General features: G+C 43.8%; 1 protein-coding gene across 4 annotated transcripts in view; it reads left to right on the top strand.

Moving 5' to 3' along the window:
- Positions 1–23,665, top strand: part of LOC146009081 (protein FAM13A-like) — a 57,303-nt gene extending 33,638 nt beyond the window's left edge. For all 4 annotated transcript variants that reach the window (XM_083149119.1, XM_083149121.1, XM_083149120.1 and 1 more), the window contains 3 exons: positions 5,176–5,359; positions 7,869–7,989; positions 23,562–23,665. In XM_083149119.1, the coding sequence (XP_083005245.1) occupies positions 5,176–5,359; positions 7,869–7,989; positions 23,562–23,579 (323 nt within the window). In that variant the 3' untranslated portion in view covers positions 23,580–23,665. The remainder of the gene's footprint in view (positions 1–5,175; positions 5,360–7,868; positions 7,990–23,561) is intronic.
- The last annotated feature ends 204 nt before the right edge of the window (positions 23,666–23,869 follow it).

Raw genomic sequence — 23,869 nt, 5'->3', positions numbered from 1 at the left:
TCAATATCGTTAATGACCCCTGATGGTCAATTTTGGATTTATAGCCAATGGCCTGCATTGCTAGCGGGTCTCAAGACATCACTGAACATTATAGTCTGTCATATCATTCCAGAGGCGCTGTCCTGTGTGCCATATCATTGAAGGGGTGCTGCTAAGTCTGCCGTATAATTACAGGGGTGCTGCTAAGTCTTCCATTAATTTGATTAAAGCAATAAATTGTGAACATAATTTTAGGGTTTGCAATCCAGCATAGTGGAAATTAATGGGCCACGGAGGCATCCTAAGTACCACCCCCTCATTGGAAGTGGTGCCCCCACTCCCGCTTATCCTTATTTTAACCTGGCACACACTTGCACCTAGGCTGCCTTAGCATGTGCAAGTATAGGCTGCTGTAGAGTGATGCAAAAATCCCTATCTGCTAGAACTGGGGTGGCCAAACCGGTCCTCGAGATCTACCAACGGTCCACGTTTTCCAGGTCACCTAGCTGGTGCACAGCTGATGTCATTACTAACTGTCATATTTTCAAACCTGCTGCATCATTCCTACTACAGAGCCACAAGTTGCCTGGAAAACATGCACCGTTGGTAGATCTTGAGGACAGGTTTGGCCACCCCTGTGCTAGAATATCAGCATTGCTTTGATCTCACCCCTAGTCCAGAAGTATCTTATTAAGATATTCAGGAAAAAATAGTAAATTGTTCTTATATAGTATTTCATGATCCTTTGTTACAGTTATGTGATGGAGGTCAGCGTTGTACTTCGGTTTGTCCACATATGTTATGATTTTTATTACATGGACCATAAATAATTTAATTTGGACCTGGTCCACCAACCTCAGGATCTCTTTCATGTGCCCTGCGGCACTCTAGGGGCAGATTTATTAAGCCCGGTGAAGTGCCAAAGTGTCCAGTGATTGCGCACCAGCCAATCAGCTCCTGACTGTCATTTATCAAACCCAGCCAGTAACTTAACAGTTAGGAGCTGATTGGCTGGTGCATTTTCACTGGCCACTTTATTACTTCACCAGGCTTAATACATTTGCCCACAGTGTGGTAAGCACTGCTGAAGCCTATAGTCTACAATTTATACAGTGGACCTTTCTGTAGTTCCCATAGAATGCTATGCTCAACTGCGTTCAAATATAAAATGATTGATTGATACCTTTAATATCCTGCTGCAGTAAATTGAAAATGAGTAACCCATATACTTAAATAATGTAGTAGTCCTACTAAAATTCTTTGATAAATCGTCCGTCTAGTGAATATTTCATAGCCACATATATCTGAACTAAAGTGAAGCACGTTGTCTTTTATGTCCCTTGTTCATCTGTTAATACAGTGGTGTAACAATAGCCTCACAGACCCAGCAGTTGTTAGAAAGCACTGAGTAAGTGAGGGTGACGGGATCTGCGGGGCTATGGATGCGCTGCACTGCTGACGGGGCCCGGGACCAACCCTCTGCTCGCAGCCGCCGTCGGGACCCGCAAAACTACTTGTCTGCGGTCCCGGCTCTCATCCTGGCAGGCTCCTGTTAATGAAAAATAGCCCACACAAAATGTCCGCCCCCTTACAGCAGACACTTTATGAGGATGCTAGAGGAGGCGGTGGCCTCCTCTAGCATCCTCAAAAATGGTCTGCTGTTAGGGGGCGGACATTTTGTGAGGGTCATTTTCATTAGCAGGAGCCAGCCAGGAGGAATGCCGAGATTGCAGACAAGTAGATTTGTGGGACCCGGCCACAGACCTGGCGGTGGAGGTAAGCAGTGGTGTAAGGCAGGGTCTATTTTATGTTTAGTTGCTAACTAACTTATATCCCTTCCAGATATAACAGCAAATTACCAGGTGACGCAGTTCAACCCGGTAATTTGTGTAGTGTGAAAGGGTCATCCCTGGTCTTAAATCACAGGTCACTAATGCTGCGTTCTCATAGCCGCCCTTACAAAATCCCGGGTTTTTCTTGCTGGATTTTTGGTGGGCACAGAGCTTCTCAGCTCAACAGACCCCCTTCATACTGCACCTCAGACCCAGGAATTTCCCGTGTCTGCCCCTTTCACACTGCTTTCCATGGTCTGCCTTCCAACAAAAGTGTGGAATGTAATAGCAGCTTTGATTGGGTGTTGGGAAATTTGTACAAATTCCTGTGATTGGCTGTTTAAAAAACAGCTTTTATTGTCTGGCTAAAGATGATGTCATTTTAAATAGGCCTTTATTCACCAGCACACTGCATAGATTTTATCATGGCTATTACAACATTTCATAAAATATTAATAATAAGGACAAGACATTTATGTTTTTATGTACATATTTTATTCATATGTACATTAAAGTGATTTTCACTATATACGTACTTGTACATAGATAAACAATTTGTATCTCTAAATATATGAAAAATAATATAAAACTGTATCACTTTTAAATAATGGCTAACATTATATCTGAACAGACCAGCCGAACAGCTTATAATGGACGTCACATATCACATGATTACATCCCCCAATCAGCTTGTTTTTTGGCATCATGTGTGAAAAACATGGGTCTGTGCTGTTCACACTGCCGTACACCCGTGTATTACCCAGGAAAAACCCGGTACTTGTTTCCTAGAACGGCGCCCATCGCGGGCATCGCATGCACATCGCATGCCATTATAATGGCATGCGATGCGACCGATGCGATGTCCGCGATTTTACATAGAAATGCATGGTAAAATGTAAATCGCGTCGGTCGCATCGCATGCGGCCAAAAAATTGCATGCGATGCGACCGACGCGATTACCGATTTTACATAGGGAACAATGTTAAATGACCCAATTGACCCGATTTCACATAGGGAACAATGTTAAATGTCCCACAGATCCCAAATAGCCACCCTGAAGTGTGAAATGGCCCCCCCAATTGTTAACGCCACCCCACGATCAACGTCAACCCGAAGCGTGGCAAACGCAGTGAGCCCGCGAGGGGAGGCGGTACGCGTCCTCCGACCTTTTCATCCCCCCACTATCCACGTCGGCGTGGAGTTGAGAATAGAAAGAGCCCGAAGCGTGGCGAGCGCAGCGAGCCCCGCAAGGGGACGCGGATACCTGTGAAGCCCGCGAGGGGACACGTATAGCTGGGAAGGTATCCGCGTCCCCTCGCGGGGCTCGCCACACTTCGGGCTCGGTGGCTCGCTGCGCTCGCCACACTTTCTATTCTCAACTCCACGCCGACGTGGATAGTGGGGGTATGAAAAGGTCGGAGGACGCGTACCGCCGCCCCTTGCGGGCTCGCTGCGCTCACCACGCTTCGGGTTGACGTTGATCGTGGGGTGGCGTTAACAATTGGGGGGGCCATTTCACACTTCAGGGTGGCTATTTGGGGTCTGTGGGCCATTTAACATTGTTCCCTATGTGAAATCGGGTCAATTGGGCCATTTAACATTGTTCCCTATGTAAAATCGCGGTAATCGCGTCGGTCGCATCGCATGCGATTTTTTTGGCCGCATGCGATGCGACCGACGCGATTTTTTTTCTTGCGATGCCTAAGATCAATATCATGGGCGCCGTTCTAGGAAACAAGTACCAAAAGCCCTTCAAAAATCCTGTGTCTAATTCCTGGGGCATAACACCCGGGAATTTAACAAAGATCCTTTCACACAGATACGCGACCCGGGTTTTTGCGGCAGTGAGAATGGGGTATTACCCTGCTTTTTACCAGGGTCATCGACCCGGGATTTGTAACCTGGGTTGATCCTTTCGCACTACACAAATTACCCATGTAATTCAGCAAATTACTGGGTTGACAGCTTTTAACCCGGTAATTCGCTGCTATGTGTGAAAGGTGGTCAGACTGCACCGGGCAAAATGACCGGCACTCAAAATGCCGGGTAATTGCTGGATCGCATGTCTGAAAGGAGTATAATACCCCTTTCAGACATATGCAAAAATACCGGAATTTTTCACAAGCACGCGCATAATCCCGGGACTAGCGTATGTCTGAATGGCTCTTCCCGGTATTTTAGTTGACTAAAATCCCAGGTCCTGCGCACCAGCAATTGACCCGAGATTTTTAAAAACCTGGAATTGTACCGGGTGGTATGTCTGAAAGGGGTATTACACTACAAATAGTGAACCAAATCATGTCACTCAGCCAATATGAAAAATTAACATTTAGAACAGAATAAAACTCACAAACTATAAATTAACTCAACAAACGATTAATACCTTCATTACTACCCTCCAGAGCTACATTGTATTAAAAGATTTTTGTTCCTTAGATGGGTCTAATTGACATGTATCAGTTTTCCCAAGTAAAACTTATTTTTCCCCATTTCAGACTCCTTAATTTACCCACAGACACCTGAATTTAGCTTTTTCAGTCTTAAAACTACAGCAGCCAGTGCTAGAGTATCCAGAGAAATATTGTTCTTAGCTTCTTTACTAGTATTCTAGAACCTTACATTCTTTGTCAATATATGGGCACCATCTTGCATCAGAATGTCCTTTCCTCCGGAAGGCAGCTGCAGATCTTGTATTACCCAGATGGGTTGGGATAGTTTTGTCTACAGTAAGTTGGTTGACAAGCATTAGGTCGACACCACTAGGTTGACATAAGGAAAGGTCGACATGGGTCAAGGTCGACATGGCTTTAGGCGGGCAGGTTGTTAGGTCGACACACACATTAGGTCGACAGTCAAAAGGCCGACATGGTTTTTTTCACTGTTTTTTCCCCTGAATTTTGACACAGTCGACATGGACACAGTTTCAAGTGCACCGCTCTCTTCGCTCGCCATGCTTTGGTCACGGTGCCTCACTGCGCTCGGCACACTATTTTATTCTCCCACCACTCCCTAGTGGATGGTAGGGCATGAAATACTGCCTGTCGACACATGTCGGCTCAAAAAACAGTAAAAACCCATGTCGACCTTTTTACTGTCGATCAAGACACTGTTGACCTAATGCTTGTGTCGACCTAATTACCCGTCGACCTAGACCCATGTCGACCTAGACCCATGTCGACCTAGACCCATGTCGACCTTGACCCATGTCGACCTAGTTGACCTAGTGGTGTCTACCTAATGCTTGTCGACCAACATTCAGTAGGCCAAATGACCGTACCCCACCCCGAGGATAATATATTATATATGTTCATATAATGTACAGTAAGGATATGTAAGCTGATAAATGTGGATTTTGCTTTCACAGAGTATAGATCACATATGAATAAATGCACGGAGCAGCTGAGGCATCTAATGGACGATCTGAGCAGTGCCCATTTCATTGTGCTGCACTATCTATGCACCTTCTTAATCCAGGTGGCTTCCCACAGTGACATAAACAACATGACCCTGGAAAATCTCTCTATTGTCCTTGGACCGAGCTTCTTCAGGTATCTGTGTTCTTAATGGGATGCGGTCATTTGGTCTACTGCATTATGGTCGACAGTCATTAGGTCGAATCCATTAGGTCGACATGCTAAAAGGTCGACACGACTCTAGGTCGACATGGGAAAAGGTCGACATGATTCTAGTTCGAAAGGTCATTAGTTCGACAGGGTCATTAGTTCGACATTGTCTATGTCGACATTCACAAGGTCGACATGGAGTTTTTCACTGTTTTTTGAGCCAACATGTGCCGACAGGCGGTATTTCATGCCCTACCATCCACTAGGGCGTGGTGGGAGAATAAAATAGTGTGCCGAGCGTAGTGAGGCACCGTGCCCGACGCATCGCGAGCGCAGCGAGCGATGCGAGGGGATGCAGTGCACTTTAAACTGTGTCCATGTCGACTGTGTTGACATTCAGGTAAAAAAACAGTGAAAAACCCCATGTCGACCTTGTGAATGTCGACATAGACAATGTCGAACTAATGACCTTGTCGAACTAATGACCTGTCGAACTAATGACCTTTCGACCTAGAATCATGTCGACCTAGAGTCATGTCGACCTTTTAGCATGTCGACCTAATGGATTCGACCTAATGACTTTCTACCATAATGCAATAGACCAAATGATCCCAACCCGTTCTTAATATACTAACTAAGAGACAACACTAGATATTCTTAGTATTATTTATTTGTAAAGCACCAAGAGATTCCTCCAGTGCCATACAGTACTCAGACATGAACATAAATTTCTAGCACACATGCACAGTTGAAAAAAACTCCAATTTGCATGGGAAACAGCACACATTGCAGCCAGCTCTACATCTTACTTGCCAACATTTTGCTTGGCCATACTAGCCTACTCTCCTGGAACAACCGGGAAGGTCTCTGAAAAATTGGCAAGTCTCTTGGCCAGTAGCAAAGGCCCCCACAGCCCCTGCAGCAGCATCTATATCCGTTGCATTCCGCTGGTAATTTTATCATAATGCAGCAATGGCATGGCTACGATGATGTGATCTTGCGGTCATGCCCCACTTACTGCCTTAACAGATCACCATATTTTCTCTGCAACGCCCCCTTTGCTGCACCATGCCACCTGTGCCATGCCATGCCCCCTGGTGCATGACAGCACGGTCTCATCACTGTGGCCCCACCTCCGCTATGCAATGCTGATATTACCGGCATTGGGCCAGACGCACTAAGACTTGAAAAGTGGAGAGTGATAAAGTGCCAGCATATCAGCTCCTAACTGCCATATTATAGCTGTGTTTAAAAAATGATAAGAGTTGATTGGTTGTTTATCACTCTCCACTTTATCACTTTTCAAGGCTTAGTACATCTGGCCCATTGTGAGGTAGGGGATGGGGCCACAATAATTCACCCACCCCAGACAGCGCACTTTTGGACAACTGTTTGGGGAGGTTGTGAGCAGATGGGGGTAAAGGGGGTGTGGTTGGGTGGGTGGCATAAGGACGAGAGGGCAACTTGACTGCTCTTCAAAGGGACCATGAGTGCCAGTAGATGTTTGGGACCCTTCCGGCCATTCCGGGAGATTAGGCCAGTATGCGGCCCCGTAATGTGCAGTACTAAATCCCTTGGTTTTGACCGAAGCACCTTGCCAGGCATAGAAGTGCAAGCCCAGGCTCCACCACTGCAAACTGAATATACACCTAGGATTGCAGAGGCAACATAGGGTAGTACTGTGCCAAACCAGAACAAGCGATTTCATTAAGGAAAAGAAGATTATTCTTCTAAAATAATATGTCTTGGTTTAGCCTCATTTGTGGCTTGCACTATGCACTGAGCGAGGGAACATAGGGGCTGGCTTGTGCATATGCTGCAATGTCTATGTTTAGTCAAATTGTTTTTATTGGGCAAAGTCTGTCTAGTAATTAAACTGTGCAGAAGTGCCGCAAATTAATGACCTGGTCCCCCCCCCCCCCCCCAGTACAGCAAGGAGTCACCCTAAAAACATGCCCTCTCCACCCTTTTTTTTTATTGCTTTCCCACAAATGTCAGCAAAACCAGCCACACCAGTTTGTGTGCTCAGAGAGGGCATGGGCTATACAGGGTATAGGGGGCTAGGCCTGTCTACAAGCCAAGGCCCACCAAAGAAGGTCAGCTATGTTCCATTCAGGGGCACAGCGGCATACAACTTTTACAAATGGTTCTGTTATTTATAATGGGACAAGACCGTGGCCCTCCCTGCTTGGCCACACCCCCTAGTACTGTTGGCAGCCCCCCTGAGTGCACCTAATGTGTATATAGCGAGTAAATAAACCTACACTCTACCAAACTCTTCCCAGTGGTTTGTGCAGATGTCTGCTCTCCCATAAACACTGTTATCTAGATCTAAGTGAAACAAGACCGTTCAAGCTCCATGGAAAAGGATTTTTGCCTTGTGTCTCATCCATTTTACACTGTACAAATAAACAACCAGTTACCATCACTAGAGTATAAGTAACAAAAGGACAAAGTAGTAATCACACATCATTTTCTTTCTTTCAAAATAAAGGGTCCCATTCAGTGGCAACGTGCAGGAGGAGCAGGCTGTGTGCAATGCGCTATTACTATACATAATGAAGAACCTTCCTGCCTTAACTGCAGATCGAGTACAGCGAGAAAGCTTCCATCAGGTACACAGTGATTCCCTTTCCTCCCAGTGTGTCCTGACGCTCAATGATGTGAGACCTCTATGTGTATGTTATGCAGTTGTACACTTTGCTGATACTGTACAATGCCGAATGAGACATTTTATTAGGGGTGCACTGTCAAAGGGGTGTGTCTAACATCATCCATTGGGTGTGCCTAACACCGCCCATTGGGTGTGTCTAACATCATCCATTGGGTGTGCCTAACATTCGCTACAATATAAAACGTCTCAGCCTAGGTGAAGCAGCTCTGGCTCCAATGTAACTGGCAGTGACTTCCTATTGGAAGTCCGACCTGCCAGTCATTAAAGGCAGTCCCATTGGGAGGTGTTCCCTCCCTCTGGGATGCCTCTCTGTGTGCAAATGCGGGGCAGCCCCCAAAACGGGTTCTGGTCTGGGTCTAGTACAATTAATAATGCAAAACACACATAATTGATTGATGGGCGCTTCTTTTAATGGAATACAGTCTTTGTTAAAAGGTATTGCTGGTATTCCTAGTGGCAGGGAGGTGTTTTTAAGGGTGTGCACAGCATTAGGGTGTGCGCACACCTATGATGGTTGTATGTTTTGTATGTTATAAATGAATTACTTTTTTTTTTACCATGTACAAAAATGAAGTCATCTTCCAAGTCTTCATACCTCTCCCTTGTTTGCTCAGCGTTTCAGTCTGATTCATTACAGCAGCTTTGAGGTTCATCTTTGGCTCCTGAGTAACTGCTGTGACCAGGGGCAGATTAAAAATGGGGCAGATGGAGCTGCAGCTCCAGGCCTCCACATAAAATTAGGCCCATCTTCATGACAACATGATAATCACCAGACAGACACCAGCTGGCCACATGATTGGCCATAAATCATATAGCATTCCTATTTTCTACACACTTATGTAATATTTGTACTTTTATATATATTAGGGAGACATTGGGGCTTATATGGTTTCTGTGTGTATGGGTTCTACATGTCTACATGACATTGGCCTCACCTCCACCACTTCTCATAATAGGACCTTGAACCCTGGCTGTGATACTACTTAACTAGAAGTCAGAAAGTTCTAATTACCAACTGTCCCGATGTAGGTGGGCCAGTGCCACTTCCGGGGGCTGCTTTCCTTGAAAGAAAAAAAATGTCTCCCCATTCGTGGGAATGTTGGGAAATGTTTTCTGCTCCCCACCACAATGTCCATCAGGTGAGCGGAGGTGGTAGTATCTTAGGGATTTATACATCTAGCAGTAAAAATGAGTGGATGAGCGGACCAGTGGAGAAGTCGTCCATAGCAACCAATGATCTTTGAGGCAACATTTATCTAATATAGTGCCAGATGCACTAAAGCTGGCCATACATCAGAAAGATCGATCTTAAGATCGATTGCACTCATGATTGTGTACAATTTCCCTTGAAATCCCCGGCAGTCCTTGGTGGTTTTTGGACACACAATCCATCATACAATCAGTCATACAATCCATCTGCTGCATGATTGTGTATACAAGATGTGCACACAATCTGCATACAATCCATCATACAATCAGTCATACAATCCATCTGATGATGGATTGTATGATTGTGTACACAAGATGTGCACACAATCTGCATACAATCCATCTTACAATCAATTGAGATTGTATGATTGGGTACAATATCTTTCTGATGTATGGCCACCTTTAGCTTCAAAGTGATAAAATGGAGAGTGATAAACATCCAACCAATCAGCTCCTACCTGACATTTTTCAAACACAGTCTGTGACATGACCTGGCAGGAGCTGATTGGCTGGCTGTTTATCACTATTCATTTTATCATTTTTGAGGCTTAGTGCATCTGGCCCATATTCTTTAAAATAATATAAAATAATACTCTTTTCACTGCTTCATACATCCACTCATTAATGTTCTGGAAGTGCGAGGCATGGCCATGTGCGAGGCATGGCCATGGCCTATCCATTCCAATTTTTTTTACATAGGATGTGCTCAACCGTTGGCTTTCATAACTAGAGTTTATAGAAACACTTAGCTTATATCCATATATATACATTTTATGTATATAGCTGAGATTATCATTTTTTGCCACTTGGTGTCAGAATTGTCTCATACTGTTTGTCTATTGATAACGTTCTGTGCAAGCCATTTTGTGTGCTGTGTGAGCAACCCAATATTTAACATGCTTTGACACCATAATGCAATTTAAGAAGTGGAATTTTTAAAAAAAATAAAAAAAGTGTATTTCTTCCTCACAAAATATGAGATTTTGGTTAAACAATTGTAATTATAGAATTATTAATGTCAAAATGGCCTTTTTTCTGTATACAGAGTGGCCGGTGCAGAATTACATATGCACTTGTTTGCGTGCTGTGCATGTCCCAGAACAAACCGCATGCAGGGTACAGGGAATATGAAGTCGTACATTTTGGTTACATCTTCATTTGAGACTGAAGGCATTATGAGGGGTAGTGTGAAAATGGAATTGCAGGCTATGCGGAGCTGATTGGAACTGTATATACGCCTGTTTTTTGGGTTGCCAAGTAGGGGTGGGGTGAGTGTACTAATTACCTGAGTGCCAACATCTCCGTGAGAGAAGTTTAAATATTCACATTTGTTATATAAATTCAAATAAAAAATGCTGTGCTGCAAAATTATATTTCCTACATAAGGTGAACATTACAGGTCATTATGATGAATAGAAATGTTTGCTTGCCAATTTTCACACCTGTTTTGACAAATTTGCTTTGCACTCATAGCGTTAAGGAGTCCGGGTGAGACGCTAGCCAGCTGGACTGGTAGAAGGTTTCACAACAAGTGGGTTGCAAAGTGCTCAACACTTTTCTAATCTTTAGGGATAATTTTTACTAAGAAGGGAGTTATTTTTCACATGGGATGTTCCTATGGGCAACCAATCAGAATCTACTTCTTATTTTGTTTAGCACCTTCTAGAAAATAATATATAATATCTGATTGGTTGCCTATAGCAACATCCCATCTGAAATAGAACTCCCATCTTAGTAAATTTCCCCCTAAGGGGGGTTTTCAATGCTCCGCCACTATTCCCAGGGGAAATAGGGGAGGGTCCCTATGTCTTTACCAACAGCATTAAACAGGGATCACGGCAGAACGAGGCCTGACTTCTGAAGCTGTGCCCATTCTGCCGATAACGCCCTTTTACGCGGACACGCCCACTTTTTGTCGATCGGCAGCCGGGACATTGAATCTCGTCACCTGATTTGCTGTCGGGCAAATCCTGGGAGGGATTAACAGCCGTAATCCAGGATTGAATACCCCCTATGTCTCAAAATGTGTGGGTTATTTTACATACTCAGGGATACATTTCATAAGATGGGAGTTCTATTGGAGATGGGATGTTGCCCATAGCAACCAATTAGATTATATCTGTTATATTCTGGAAGATGCTAAATAACTAAGAAATAGAATTTTATTGGTTGCTATGGGAAACATCCCATCTTCAATAGAACTCCCATCAGAGGCGTAACTAATATTGTGGCGCCCCCCCCCCCCCCCGTCAAAAAATTACCTTACTCCTCCGCATGCCGCCGCCGCCGGCCCCGCATTCAGTCCGGCACCGCAGATAGCCTCCGGGCTCCGTCTCCTGCAGTAATGAAAAATGACACGACAAAATGTCTGCTATTAGGGGGCAGCCATTTTGTCGTGACATTTTTCATTACTGCAGGAGACGGAGCCCGGAGGCTATCTGCGGTGCCGGACTGAATGCGGTGGCGGCGGCATGCGAAGGGGTAAGGGGGGGTCTGACCAGAGAGCCCGGGCTACGCCTCTGACTCCCATCCTATTAAATTTACCATTGAGTGTATATTCTTTGACTCACACAATGTACTCTATATTAGATTTTCTTTTTGGTAAATATTCCACACATTATTCTAAAGGTTTGTCAGAGGCATCACCTCCCCCATTTCATCTCACTGCTACTGTATATAGTAATTTGCTGGTTGAGTTCCAAAAGTTTTTGTTGCAATCTCCTAACCTCCATCGGACCTATTTAATTGGTGAAAGTTACCTCCACTTCACAATTACTATTTGTACCTGAAAAAAAGCATTAAGGAGCAATTAGCTGAAACAGAACTATGGCAAATATCAGGTGAACTGACAGAGTTGCCTTTTAGTGAACTCATGGTATAATTAGAGGTAGTGCCAACTGTGAGTCGCTAGGAATACACTGTATGGTCTGACATTCAGGGGTCCTCAAACTTTTTAAACTGGGGGCCAGTTCACTGTCCCTCAGACCGTTGGAGGGCCGGACTATAGTAAAAACAAAACTATGAACAAATTCCTATGCACACTGCATATATCTTATATTGAAGTGAAGAAACAAAACGAGAACAAATACAATATTTAAAATGAAGTAAAGTTAAATCAACAAACTTAGCAGTATTTCAATGGGGACTATGAGTCTGCTTTTGGCTAATGAGATGGTCAATGTCTGGTTCCATATTTGTCACTGCTAGTCGTAACAAGTGATGCAAGTGTGCATCCGTTAGTCTTGATCTGGTTGGAGATTTCAAATGTTTCATTCTAGAAAGTCTGTTCACAGACATAAGTGCTTCCAAAGATGGCTGCCATTTTGAGTGCATGGTTCCTGAGATTCGGATATGTCTCAGAGGGGAGAGATGCATAGAAATGATGAAGGCTGCTTGACTTGAATGCGTCTTGCAGAGAGTCACAATTCTGCAGTTCAGCCAGTTCCATTTGGTAAATTGTATCCACATGTTCAATGTCAATAGAAAATGGGTTACGGAAAAGCTGTATGTCCTGTTCATGGAGATGAAGCTCTTTAAATCTAAATTGGAACTCATTTTGCAATTTTTCCTGTGAATCCACACAGGTTTTGTTTGGGAATGCAATCAATGTTTTTTTAGGGAGGGAGGGAGGGAGGGAGGGTGAGCCAGTCAAGCGCTGCCTAATTAGTGCTCACCAGTGTAGCCCAAGTAGTGACCATGGGACTCACCTCTTCAGGGGGTAATAATGCTCCCAACCTCCTCCTAGCTGCCTCTGCGCTGTGATGCCTCCTGCACTCTCTCTCCCACTCTTCGCACTCCCGCTTCCGACCTTCACTGCCCGCAAGTCACCGTTCAGGCGGGCCTCCCAAATGCCCTGGCTTCCTCTGAATCCTGGGAGATGAGAGTTGTAGTCCGGCTGCACTGTTCGGTTCCTCTCACAACAATTTTCATGATCCAGCGATTCAGCCGGCCAGCCAATCGCCGGTGGCCGCCGCCCCCTCTCCCTCTTCCACCAATGACCGTCCTCAAAAAAAATGACAGACAGGCAGCGGCGGCATAAACAACCGGCAGGTCATACAAATGTCCTCAGCGGGCCGCATGTGGCCCGCGGGCTGTAGTTTGAGGACCCCTGATGTAGAGGCTTACATGGTTGGGTCAAAATAACTCAACACATAGGGGGTGATTTAATTGTTTTCCCAAGGTCTAACACTAGGATGTACCAAGTGGAGCTATTTTATTGTTGCTCTCTTTAAACACCAGTTAGCTGCAGGGATGACATTTCTTCTCGTAGCTTCCAGAGGTGTGAGAAGAAATGTGTGCAGAGTTTTGGAGCCCTAACCAGGCGTATAGAAGGAATTAATTCAATGTTAAACCCAGTCTATTTGGGCACATACAGTATAAAGCAATGAGTGCCTAATCAGAGCAACAATTAAAATGCTCTAAGCAGAGCAGTGAGGAGGAGCCAGGAGACAGCCAAACGAGCAGTGAGGAGGAGCTGGGAGACAGCCAACCATAAACAGGAAGAAAAAAGGACTGTTGTTTAGGGAACGCACTTGGACAAAAAAATTTATCACATAAAATATAACTTTTAATGAGTTATATTGTTAAAAGGTCCCATTATATAACATGGTGGGAAGCCGCAGTGAATTTAAAGAGGTTAAAATCATACGCACAAACATATACACACAGATGGTGTTTAGGTGATAAAGAATTGAGGAAAAAGTGATCCTAAAAAGATCTTGACTGGAGAATGTCAGTTTTATTTATTAAGCAGATTTTCAATGTGTGGAGAAAATAATTTATTTATTGTCTAGAGGCCTTGAGAAAGCTGCGTAGAGCAGTGAAACATGTGTTGGTTAGATCTAGACTGAAATGTCAGTTAGCAGAAATATCTTTCAAATGTGTTTAGTTATTTAGAATTTCCCTATGTGTTACACTGATTACTAAGGATTCTCATGCTATGTTCCTGATATGAGCAGCAGAGGGCACCCTTGCCTGCAAAAGTATTCAAACTTGTACTAAGCAAGGTTTTTCCCAGATCTGCTCATATAATAATTGATAGGTGGCAGCAATAGAGGCAACTATTGCCAGAATTGTTAAGACCACCCAGTCCCCAATTTAGGTGACTGTATCCAATTATCAATATTTGAACATAGCAATCAGCAATCCTTTTTCCTGAATACAAAATACTGATCAGGAAGCAACTTAATGTTATGCTCTCTTTTTGTAAATAACAGACAGTATCCCAGCTGACCTAATATCTAATTAGGTATACAGCCGGAACTGTCTGCATCATATCTGTTAAATACCTACCTGACAACCACGGTACCAATTATAGGTGACTGTGTCTGTCTGGGAATATTTTTTGAACATAGCATAGGGGACCAATATACATCTACCCCTGGGCCTCATGCATTTAAAGTGCCCATGACTCTTTAGCGGATTAGCTGAGAGTCAACCAAAGTATCAGTGACCTAATAGTAAAAACACATTTTGGGTACCAAACACAAGAATTTTTATTGTCAGAGGTATTTATAAAATAACAACATCCTCTCCACACATTGAAAATCTGCTTAATAAATAAAACTGACATTCTCCAGTCAAGATCTTTTTAGGATCACTTTTTCCTCAATTCTTTATCACCTAAACACCATCTGTGTGTATATGTTTGTGCGTATGATTTTAACCTCTTTAAATTCACTGCGGCTTCCCACCATGTTATATAATGGGACCTTTTAACAATATAACTCATTAAAAGTTAAATTTTATGTGATAAATTTTTTTGTCCAAGTGCGTTCCCTAAACAACAGTCCTTTTTTCTTCCTGTTTATTGCCTAACTATCACTGTTTGGGAACTGCACCCCCGCGAACCGATCCAATGTGGGGATTTGATCTGCGGATCATATACATCTAAATTCTCTTAGAGTGCAGACATACCACCAGCTCCACAAAGGAGCAAACCCGTATCCATAAGACAGCCAACCATCCAAGCAGTGGGGAGGAGCTCGAAACAGATGAGTGGAATTATACAACTAAAAGAAATAGCAAGAGGAAGAAAATCTAAGGAGGGACAACTGATAAGTCCTGCAAGAAGTCTAACCAGGGAAGTGGGGGAGGGGGGAGAAGAGACAGAGGCACTGGGGGAATCTTATTAACAAATATGGCCGATGTCGGATACAAATCTATACGACCAGCATCGGCCGTATTCTCTGGAAAATACGACTCGTAAATTGGGCACGTTTACGGAGAAAAAGAACCCTGAGCTGACTTCCTAAATATGGGGGGACCCGACCATTCTTTTCCCAATATTTGGGAAACCAGGACTTGCTCAAATAGCCTGGGGCTGGTTTTGTTTGTGGGGGGAGGACCCCATGCCATTATTTATTTATTTTTAATTTTTACTTGAACACAATTTTTTGCACAGAACCATGCACAGGTCTCACTGTGCATGCTTCTGTCAAACTTGCGTGCTAGAAGCAGGTCTATTTTTCTTGAGATTTTTTGGTAATGTTTAGGGTGCGATTTGAAAACCGCACCCTATTACATTTGTGATTTGTGATTTTCATGTAATCAATGAGAAAACATCTGGATGCGAATTTTGAAGTGCAACTTTTGGTCATGGCAAAACGTGCGATTTTTACAGCAAATCATACACTACTACATGTGCGATTATGGATGTCAGGCCTGAGGATTGAGGCTGATCCTGGAGACTAGTGCCTGGACTGTTGACTCCTCTACTGTGACTGCTATAATACATCTACCCCTTAGTTCCAAAAGACATTGGTGTTGTCATAGTTACCAATACATCAACGTTAGTTTAACTGACTCCCTTTAGCATCAGTTCCTTACATAACTTATTTAACTAATTTATACAATAAAATCTTATCATATAAATAAATCTTATTATGATATATATCAGACAAAAAAGTCATTGTACGTAATAAGGCTGTGGCACTAAATTTGGACCATGTCACATTTTACTTACAGTAATATATAATATGTTACACAGCTATTCCTGGGTCCGATGAGTCAGTGGAGAATTAGAACTTAGGATGCCAGGGCAGGCTGCAGAGGCTAGATAAGCTGGAATAACTGAAACATGAGCAGTTGTTTGTTAAGACTAAAATAACTGGTCTTAGAGGTAATAAGCAAAGTGTCAGCCTGAATATTATTTTTGAAAAAGAGACCACGAGCATCTAAAATTGATCATTGCTATAATATCTTTTCCGTTCATTCAGTGACATAAGACCACAGTTTGCCGCAGTATAGGTGTATTACTTAGAGGCAGATGTTCTAAGCCAGTGATTTTCAACCTTTTTACCTTGCGGCACATTAAATAAGATTTTAAAATTGCCACAGCACACCATGAGATCCCCACAGGGCAAAATATATTGGCCCCCACAGGGAAAAAAAAAAAAAAACGATTGGCCCCCATAGCCTTGGAGAGTGAGTAAGTGGAGAGAGAAACTACCAACCAATCAGTTCCTGTGTTTTTTAAATCACAGTTTGTATCGTGCCAGTTAAGAGCCAATTGGCTGATACATTGGGCGAAATTTAATAGGGGCGCCGATTTTTAGGTATGTTTTAAAATCGCACAAAATCGCTCTTTTTAAAATCGCATTATTGGGCCGATTTTCGCATATTTAATGAGAAGTGAATTCGTGGCAAAATATCGCGATAAAGTGCGATATAGTGCGATTTTTAGTCATGAAAATGTGCGATTTTCATTCATGAAAATCGGCACATTTTCTGAAATGTGTAATTTTGGTGTAAAAAAAAGTGAAAAAAAAAAAGTGAAAAAAAAAAAACGGCGTGGGGTCCCCCTCCTGAGCAAAACCAGTCCCGGGATCAAAGAGCCGGTCCTGGTTTCATAAAATCTCAGGAACAAACAAGTTGGGGTCAGGGGTTAAAGTGAGGGGGAACGGGGTGGAACTGAGTTCCACCACCTCTAATGGTAGGGGGAACTGAGTTCCACCTCTACCACAGTCCTGAACAGTAATTCCAACAGAAAATCCTGTCCCAGTGGCTTATTCTTCTGGTACAGCGTATTTAATGTAAAGTGAAGAGACACTACATGCGGTGTAATGTGTATACAATTGTGCTACTGTGCGGTAGGGCACAAATTCCCTGGCACTGGTCTAGGCTCCACCTAATGGGGGTCGGTGTTAGGGGAACGGAGTTCCACCACTTCTCCAGGACCACTTTAAGCCCTGGTTGGGGTTCCCTGGATTTGATCAAACCAGCACCAGGCTCAAGGGCCGATCTTGGTTCCCAAAATACGGGGGACAAAATGAGTAGGGCTCCCCCGTATTTCAAGAACCAGCACCGGGCCCAACCAGCCAGCAGGGTAATGCCACAGCCGGGGGGAGACTTTTTATACAAGTCCCCCCAGCCAAAGCATTAACCCCCTGACCGGTCAGCATGGGCAGGGGTCCTGGGGAAGTGGGGACCCCCCCAAAGAAGGGTCCCCCCCCCCCCTCCAGAACTTACCTTCCCATGCTGAAGCCCAGGGCTGTCCTCGATGCCCCTGGGCGGTGGGCATCGAGCTGATTATTGGTGTAAAAAAAAAAGACGAACTATTGTATACTGCTGTGGAACTATGAGTCCCAGCAAGCCTGCACCACATGCCGGGACTTGGAGAACCACAAGTCCCAGCATGCGGGGCAATAAAGGGCCCACTGGGACTAGTAGTGCCCCAGCAGTACAAATAGTTAAATAAAAACACATACACACTGACAGTAAAACTTTATTACATACGGAGACCATACATCCATCTATGTTGATAGAAGATCGGTCCCCTTGTCCAGTAGAATCCAAAGTGGGGAACCTGTGAAACCAAAATATACTCACAACGCTGATCTTCGGGGCTTCTCCGGACCTTCTCCGGACCCTCCGCAATGCTCTCCGGTGTCTGGGGGCAGGTTTGTTTACATCAGGAGCTCCGCCCCCAGCCCGGGACTTAGCCCCGCCAGCCAATCATGGTTCGGGAAAAGCCTGAAGTTTTTTTTTACACCAGAACCATGCACAGATCTCAATGATCTGTGTATGTTTCTGACAAATTCGCCAGTCAGAACCTGGTCTATTTGTTTTGCGATTTTTAGTAACCTTTACTAAAAATTGCATCCCATTAAATAGACGATTTGTATACATTTTAATGGAAAAACATCTGGATGCGATTTTTAGTTTTACTAAAAATCGCACCTTTAAAATGTGCAAATTCGCAGCAAAATAATGCAATTTTTTCCGAAAATCGCACCCTGTAAAATATGTGATTTTCGGAAAATGTCCAAAAACGGCCGTTTTTGCGAAAATAAAACTCAAAAAAAACCCCTCCCCATTATATCTGTCCACTTTATCACTCTCCAAGGCTTAGTACATCTCACCCATAGACAGTTAAAATTGAATGCGATTTATCGCAAGCAACAATGGCACATCAAGTGATAAATCATATGGAGCTCTCCCAGGGAGCTGTTGGGCAAGTTCAAGGTAAATCCGGTCCGACTCCTCAGAAAAGTTGGACCTGTGTATGGGCATCTAAAAGCAAAGCAAATACATACAAATATAATACTAAACAAAAACAACAGAAAAATAATAATAAAAAAGTCCATAGTACAATGGAGACGATGATCAATTAGAATTTTTATAAGCACAACCAGACAGTGAATTAATATATAATATTATACTTACCAAAGGGAAGTGGAAAAGTGGCATATAGCGACCAATAAGATTCTAGATAAGATTTATCAAGTACATTTTATAAAAGTATAAGTAGAAACTGATTCCACTTCTAAGGTTTGATCAATCTCACCCTAAGAGATTCAATAGTGATCACTTCCAGCGTATTTGCACTGGGGACCGATGGTGAGGCTCTGTGCATGCGCGTATTTGTGCATGTGCAAGGCCGCTGTACGAACGACATTGGCAACTATCACAATGAATGGGAGGAAGGTGGGCAGGGGGCATCTGGAGGAGAACGCTCAGCATTTTATCAGGGTCCCCATGTAAATGCTGGGTGTTCCCCTGGGGACGCAGTCGGGCCGATACCTGCTGGGTGCGGGCAGCTGATGTCACTGAATGTCAGCTCCCGCCCCCACTTTGGTGGACACCGAAGGAAATTATAGTCAGTTCAGACTGACTTTTCTTTCCGAAGGGAAGAGAAACCATTTGGTGGTCTGCGACCATCAAATGGTTTCTGTCCCCTACGGCCGCACGCGAGGTGATGTGTTCCCATACATGGCTCTGCATGTTACAGTAGGGATTCAGCGGTGGGGGTCGTTCCCTGGCAGTGGGCATCGTTAAGCCGCTCGCTAAGCTGCAAACGATCGCTGCTTTACAAGCGGTGTTGAATCACCCACTAATTAAGATAATGAATAAAACATTAAATGCACGGAAAGTCCCCATGTGAGTGACATACTAACTACAGAAGTACGAAGAGCCTCAAATTCTGCATCTTCTTACATTTACCAGTTCTTCCTTCTGCAAAATGATCTACAAGCAAGAAAGATAAAGGCGACTACTTATTTATTTTCATATAATAATCATTAAAAGGTTCAAATATATGTATCAATATGTACCAGAGGTACTTGTGTATTATCTGGGCGCCCGATTTTGTCATCGCAGGGCAAAAAACGCGTCGCATCGCATGCAATCATATTGCATGTGATGCGATGTGATTGGACCCGATTTTTTATTGTACAGGCACCCAGATGCCTGATTCCTATGTTAAATGCCCCACCCCCGACCCGATTTTTTATTGTACACCCACCCTGATGGGTAATTATGTTAAATGGCACCCCGTTGTTAACGCCACCCCACTATCAACGCCAACCCGAAGCGTGGCGAGGGGCGGCGGTACGTGTCCTCCAACCTTTTCATTACCCCCACTATCCACGAGCGGACGCGGATTACTTCACATATATTCCGCGGCCGCTCGCCACACTATATTAAATCAGCTCCATGCCTACGTGGATAGTGGGGGTATGAAAAGGTCAGAGGACGCGTACCGCCGCCCCTTGCGGGCTCGCTGCGATCGCCACGCTTCGGGTTGCCATTGATACTGGGGTGGCGTTAACAATGGGGGGGGGGGGCATTTCACATAGTAATCAGGGTGGGTGTACAATTAAAAATCGGCTCTGGGGGGGGCATTTAACATTGTAATAAGGCATCAGGGTGCCTGTACAATGTAATATCGGGTACAATCATGTTGTATCGCATGCCATTATAATGGCATGCGATGCAACGCGATATTAAAATTGTATACTCTGCCCGGGAAAGCCTCAAAATCGGGTCCCATCGCATTGCATCGCATGCCTTAATTAGTGGCATGGGATGTGATATTTCGGGCGCCCAGATAATACAGAAGTACCGTACCAGAAATAGAGAGTGCTTATAGAAAAACAGGTCACAACAGGTCACCACCAGGACGTGCAGCAGACAGGAATCCCCTATCATGTGTACTGCCGTGGATGAAGCTGTGTGTGTGTGTGTGTGGATGTTTCATCATCATGAACTTTTCTAAGGGGATGTCTTGGCTCCAAGCGTTCAATATGTAAATAGTAACACATTTCCTGTATTGTCAAAACTTGTCAGGATGTCGGAAACAGTTAAAGCTCCAGCCCTGTGCCTTAAACAGTGTACTCAGGAAATCATATAGCGCGCACTGAGACCATGAGTCTCGGCCGGCTTCTGTTTCCGCTTGTGTTAATTCCAACAAATACTTTGTGCAGAGTTTCCACATCTAAGCATCTCTTTATCATCGTCTGTCCCAGATGTTTGCAGCAGGCTGTAGCTGCTGTAGCTGCTGCAGACCTGGTACAGTACAGGGTTATAACTTATATGTAAGGTGTTAGACATTCAAACACACACAGCTTTATCTACAGCAGTACAGATAGGAGAGGACAGCTCTGTGTCCTGGTAGTACACCTGTTGTTTGTACAGTATGTTCTTAATCGTCTACATACCTACAAGGTCTCATTGTGACATATTTCTGGTGCAACATCTACAGTCAGGGGCATATGTACCCCCTGGCCGGGGTGGCGCTCTACAGGGGTACCGGCTGATGGTGGGGGGTGGTTGGTATACTTACCCTCCAGCTCCTCCTGTCCCCGTGTATCTCACCCCTCCTCCTAACAAACTAACCCCTAGCACTTCCTTTACCCATGTATCACACCCCTTTTCCATTTATACTTACCCCCCCCCCCAGCACCTCCTGTCCCCATGTATCACAAACTTACTTCTCTTTTATATACCACAGTCCCTCCTGTCCCCATGCATTACACACTATACAATCAGTGACTCTTGGAAACTCTGCTGCAAACATACATACATACATACATACATACATACATACATACATAAACACATAATATTGTGTGGCATTATGTGTATAAGGTGCATTACTGTGTAAAGTAACATGTATATAGGACACTACTGTGTGGTGTAATGTAAATAAGGAGCAATACTGTGTGACATAACACAAATAAGGCACACTATTGTGAGGTATAACATGTGTAAGGTAAAGGGGGTGAGGAGTAACATATATGTGGCATAATGTTTATAGGATAAAGGGTCATGTTTGTGAGGCATAATGTGTATAAAGTAAAGGGGCACTACTGTGAGGCGTAACCACTTGCCCCAATCTAAAATTTTGGTTGTGGTGCACCAAAGCTGGCACAGAGCAACAAAATGTCTAATTAGGCATGGGCATTACAACTGCTATGGGTGAGGGGTGATGGGTATTGCCAACTGCTGCTGTAATCTGTGCTGCTGGGTGATGGGTATTTTGTGGGAGAAGAGTGAGAGGTGGAACTAACAGTGGAACTAGGTGCCAAAGGCACCAGCCAAAACCTTTCATAATGCATCAAATTGGTTAGGGCCAGGTCTAGCAGAAGCGATATGCCAAAATACAATAACTCGATAACAGCAGCGTCTGACTACTGAAATGAAGCTAGTTCTCTACAATACCTTTGTTTTCTTCCTTTTTTCTGGTCACATTTCAATGTATATTTACCATCATTCATTGGCTGCATTGTTTATGGGTTTATTTTGTGATTTACAAATGATTATAACACAATAAGGGGAAAGTACAGTAATGCCCCTTTCCCACTGCAGCTAAAAAATGGTAAATTGCCAATTTTCAGCACAATTTACCATTTTAAGGCTGCAGTGGGAAAGTGCCAGAGTTGAAATACCGTTTAAAGCTAAATGGTATTTCAATCCGTTTTTAAAGCAGAGTCCTACACGTTAAAATAACGTTGAAGAGGCAGTGGGAATGCCTCTTAAACGTTATTTAGCCTCCAGGCAGTCCCAGTGCCTGTTGAGACCTAGTAGTTCTCACTTTGTGCATGTGTAATGAGTGCACGTGCATAATAAAGAGCCGCTCATTACATATGCGCATATGTAATGAGCGGCTCATTAGTATGCATGTGCACTCATTACATATGCGCAAAGTGAGAACTACTAGTTCTCATCAGGCACTGGGACTGCCTGTACCCTGCATGGACCCCCACTGCCTCCCCACTGCCCTGCATCCCCGTGCAGGTAAGTACAAGGGGAGGGGAGGTGGGGGCACAGGGCAGGTACGGGGGGTTAGGCACTCTTTACACTTGGGGGGAGGGAGGGATTAGGCACTCTTTACACTGGGGGGGTGGGGGGTTAGGCACTCTACATTTTACACGGTTCACTGCAATGGGAATGGTACTTAAATGGTATTTAAAACGGTAATCTGCTGCAGTGGGAATGCTAATACCGTTTTAAATACCATTTAAGATTACCAGTACTTTAAACTGGTCTGCAGTGGGAAAGCAGCATAACAGGCTGCGTGTTTGTGCATGTGCCAATGTTTATGGAGTTTTTTCTGCTGGGGACAATATTATTAAGGCTAAAACAAGGTTTCATTAATACAATGTACAAAGAAAAGGAACCAGAACTAGTTTGACAAAAATGGGATTAACATCACTTTACAGAACTTTAGTGACCCAACCTAACCAAGCCCTGGGATCATTGCATTAGCGGGGGCTCCATAAAACGATCGTGTCACTGAAAATGGCATTATAATAAGGAAATGTACATTTAGCCGCAGCATAACAAGAGGGGAGGGTATTGAGGGCAATGGAAGGGGCCATTAATATTCTTCAGCCGTATCTTCTAAGCTGACCTGGTCCAATGAAATTCATAGGTTAATTCTTTAAAGCTATCTCCAGTATACAGTAAGTAAATAATGGCTCATTTGGCTCCTTATATGATTACTTGCATTTGATAAGCTGCTTAAAACGCATTTATTTTTTATAGTGCTTTCAACCTAATGTGTTTCTACTCCCTTTGTAGATTGTGCCACAGAAGTGATGTTACAATGTGTACGCCAGTAGTCAACAAAACCATATTCATCATGAAGATCAATTATCATAAAATAAACGGCATCTTCCCTGACACTAATGTCCTCCACAGCTTCTCCAAACATTTATCTTGGTCCCCAGGGTCAAAACTCTTTTAAGTGTAAAAGCAATATACAAATGAGATCTCAAATGATTTATAACGTAAGTCAGAAATGGTCATGGTCAGAAGAAATGAATATTCATATTACCAACGCTGATTTGCGTAGCTCAGATACTTAGGGGGAAAGGTGTTAAAGCGTG

The sequence above is a fragment of the Crinia signifera genome, chromosome 6, assembly GCF_055691185.1.
Source record: "Crinia signifera chromosome 6, ASM5569118v1, whole genome shotgun sequence".
NCBI lineage: Eukaryota > Metazoa > Chordata > Amphibia > Anura > Myobatrachidae > Crinia > Crinia signifera.
This window is presented reverse-complemented; position numbering and strand designations above follow the sequence as displayed.